This window comes from Silene latifolia, chromosome 5 (assembly GCF_048544455.1).
Source record: "Silene latifolia isolate original U9 population chromosome 5, ASM4854445v1, whole genome shotgun sequence".
Classification (NCBI taxonomy): Eukaryota; Viridiplantae; Streptophyta; class Magnoliopsida; order Caryophyllales; family Caryophyllaceae; genus Silene; species Silene latifolia.
The window spans coordinates 53,109,068-53,111,000 of NC_133530.1; the positions used below are offsets into that span (position 1 = coordinate 53,109,068).

General features: G+C 31.8%; 1 protein-coding gene across 1 annotated transcript; it reads left to right on the plus strand.

Moving 5' to 3' along the window:
* The first annotated feature begins 724 nt into the window (after positions 1–724).
* LOC141655372 (uncharacterized) lies at positions 725–1,516 on the plus strand. Its single transcript, XM_074462457.1, has 2 exons — positions 725–729; positions 886–1,516. The coding sequence occupies exons 1-2, from the start codon at positions 725–727 to the stop codon at positions 1,514–1,516; spliced, it is 636 nt and encodes a 211-aa protein (XP_074318558.1).
* The last annotated feature ends 417 nt before the right edge of the window (positions 1,517–1,933 follow it).

Below are 1,933 nucleotides of genomic sequence, written 5' to 3' on the forward strand. Positions count from 1 at the left end.
TCAACAGTTAACTTTATAAATTGACCAAATCATTGTTGTGTCTTCATATTAGATTGGTGGAGTATTTTTGATGGATGTATATATTCATGGAAGTTTTTTAATCTAGATCTGAAATTTGTTTTTCGGCAGTTGGGGTCTCCTTGTTATCCTTTTATTATTATTTATATGTAGAATTTTGTAAGATTATTACTGAGTTTAGTTTTGTTTTGTTTATGGGTTATAAGGTGTCGTACTTTTCCGGGGAGTCTTTTTTTGTACCCTTTTATCTTATGGTAACTTCGTGGTAAATGAAAATTCTTTTAATTTAGCTTACCGTTCTCATCCGCAAGGATGTTTTATATATATAGGTTTACTTATAACCATCCTAGTTTCCTTACCTTATAAAAAAAAGACGTATAATGGGGTGGTACATTCTTTGGACAAGATCTATACAATCTAATTAAAAGGTTACTTAAAAAATCAATTTAATGTGACATGACAAAAATTAATATGACATGACAATATTTTATTGTGACATGGCACTGATTTAAATATGACATGACAATAGTTTATTGTGCCATGACATTGATTTAATTCACACATCTATCTATATTATATCACCATATAATCTCCTATCAGAATGCTTATATCATACTCCATAGTATAGAAGATTGGTTTACGCTGAACTATCTAATACAATTAATTGGAGAAGAAGATTAGCACAATTTATATGATGAGTTTGATAATGAGGTAAATTAGAAAAAGTAACTAATAATCATTTTTGGTTCCAGCCATTGAAACTTTTATTATTTAATTGTGAGATTGAAATTTTAATATTTATCTTAATTATTGTTAATTGATTTGTTCTTAATATTAGGAATGTTATACTTCTCCTCCTGATTGTAGTTGGTCCTGGAGGAAAATTGTTCAAGTGAAGGATATTTTTAAGATAGGCTATTCTAACAATCAGTGGAGTGCCAAGCCGTCTGGATATTCAGTAGCTGATGGATATAACTGGTTAAGAGACACTTCTACTCAAGTTCCTTGGAGGCATTTGTGCTGGAATAATTTGAATGTGCCAAGAACTTCCTTTATTTTTTGGGCCTCTCAGCATGGTAAACTTCTTACCCTTGACAGATTGCATAAGATGGGGATTGTTCAGTCCACTGAATGTTTTATCTGTGGTTCTGAGACAGAAAGTCATGAGCATCTTTTCTATAAATGTGAATATAGTAAAAGATGTATGCAGCTGATGCAACAGAAACTCCACATCCAGTTTCATGTAGAGCATATGGTGAAATGGTACTCCTTGAGTAGATCTAGAAGCGGCTTACAAAGAGTGGTCACTGGTGCTTGTTTTGTTGGACTGATTTATGGTATTTGGCATGTCAGAAATTGTGCTAGATTGCAGCAGCAGGTGCAACTGCCTAGTATGTTGGTGAATCAAGTTTGGAAGGAGGTCAAAGATAGATGGTTACATAGGAACAAATGTCCTCTCAGGAATTATGATCAGCTTTGCCTAGATTCGATTGCTTAAAGTTTTGATAGATAGAAGATAGTAGTTTTGCTTGGCTTGTATACTCATAAACTTTGTGATTCTTTTGATATTATATATATACTTACCTTTCACCAAAAAAAATATTAGGAATGTTGTTTAATGATTGTCAGGTGGCCAACTAGTTACCTGACTCATCGTTCTATTGTTGTTATAGTTAATTATTGATTAAGATTTGTTGATTAACTTTACATTAGTGACAACTAGAGAATAATATTGAACGAGATTTGTTAATATTGATACCTAGCTATGAGCAATTAACATATATCTAAAGTACAGCTGGATTGTATGTTTTATTATCCTCTCTTGTCGAATTCTCTATACATATTGTTGGTGTTGTTAGATTAAACTTTGAAATGGATAGTTAAGGTGATTTAATAGTTAGGACTAGTTAAGAAC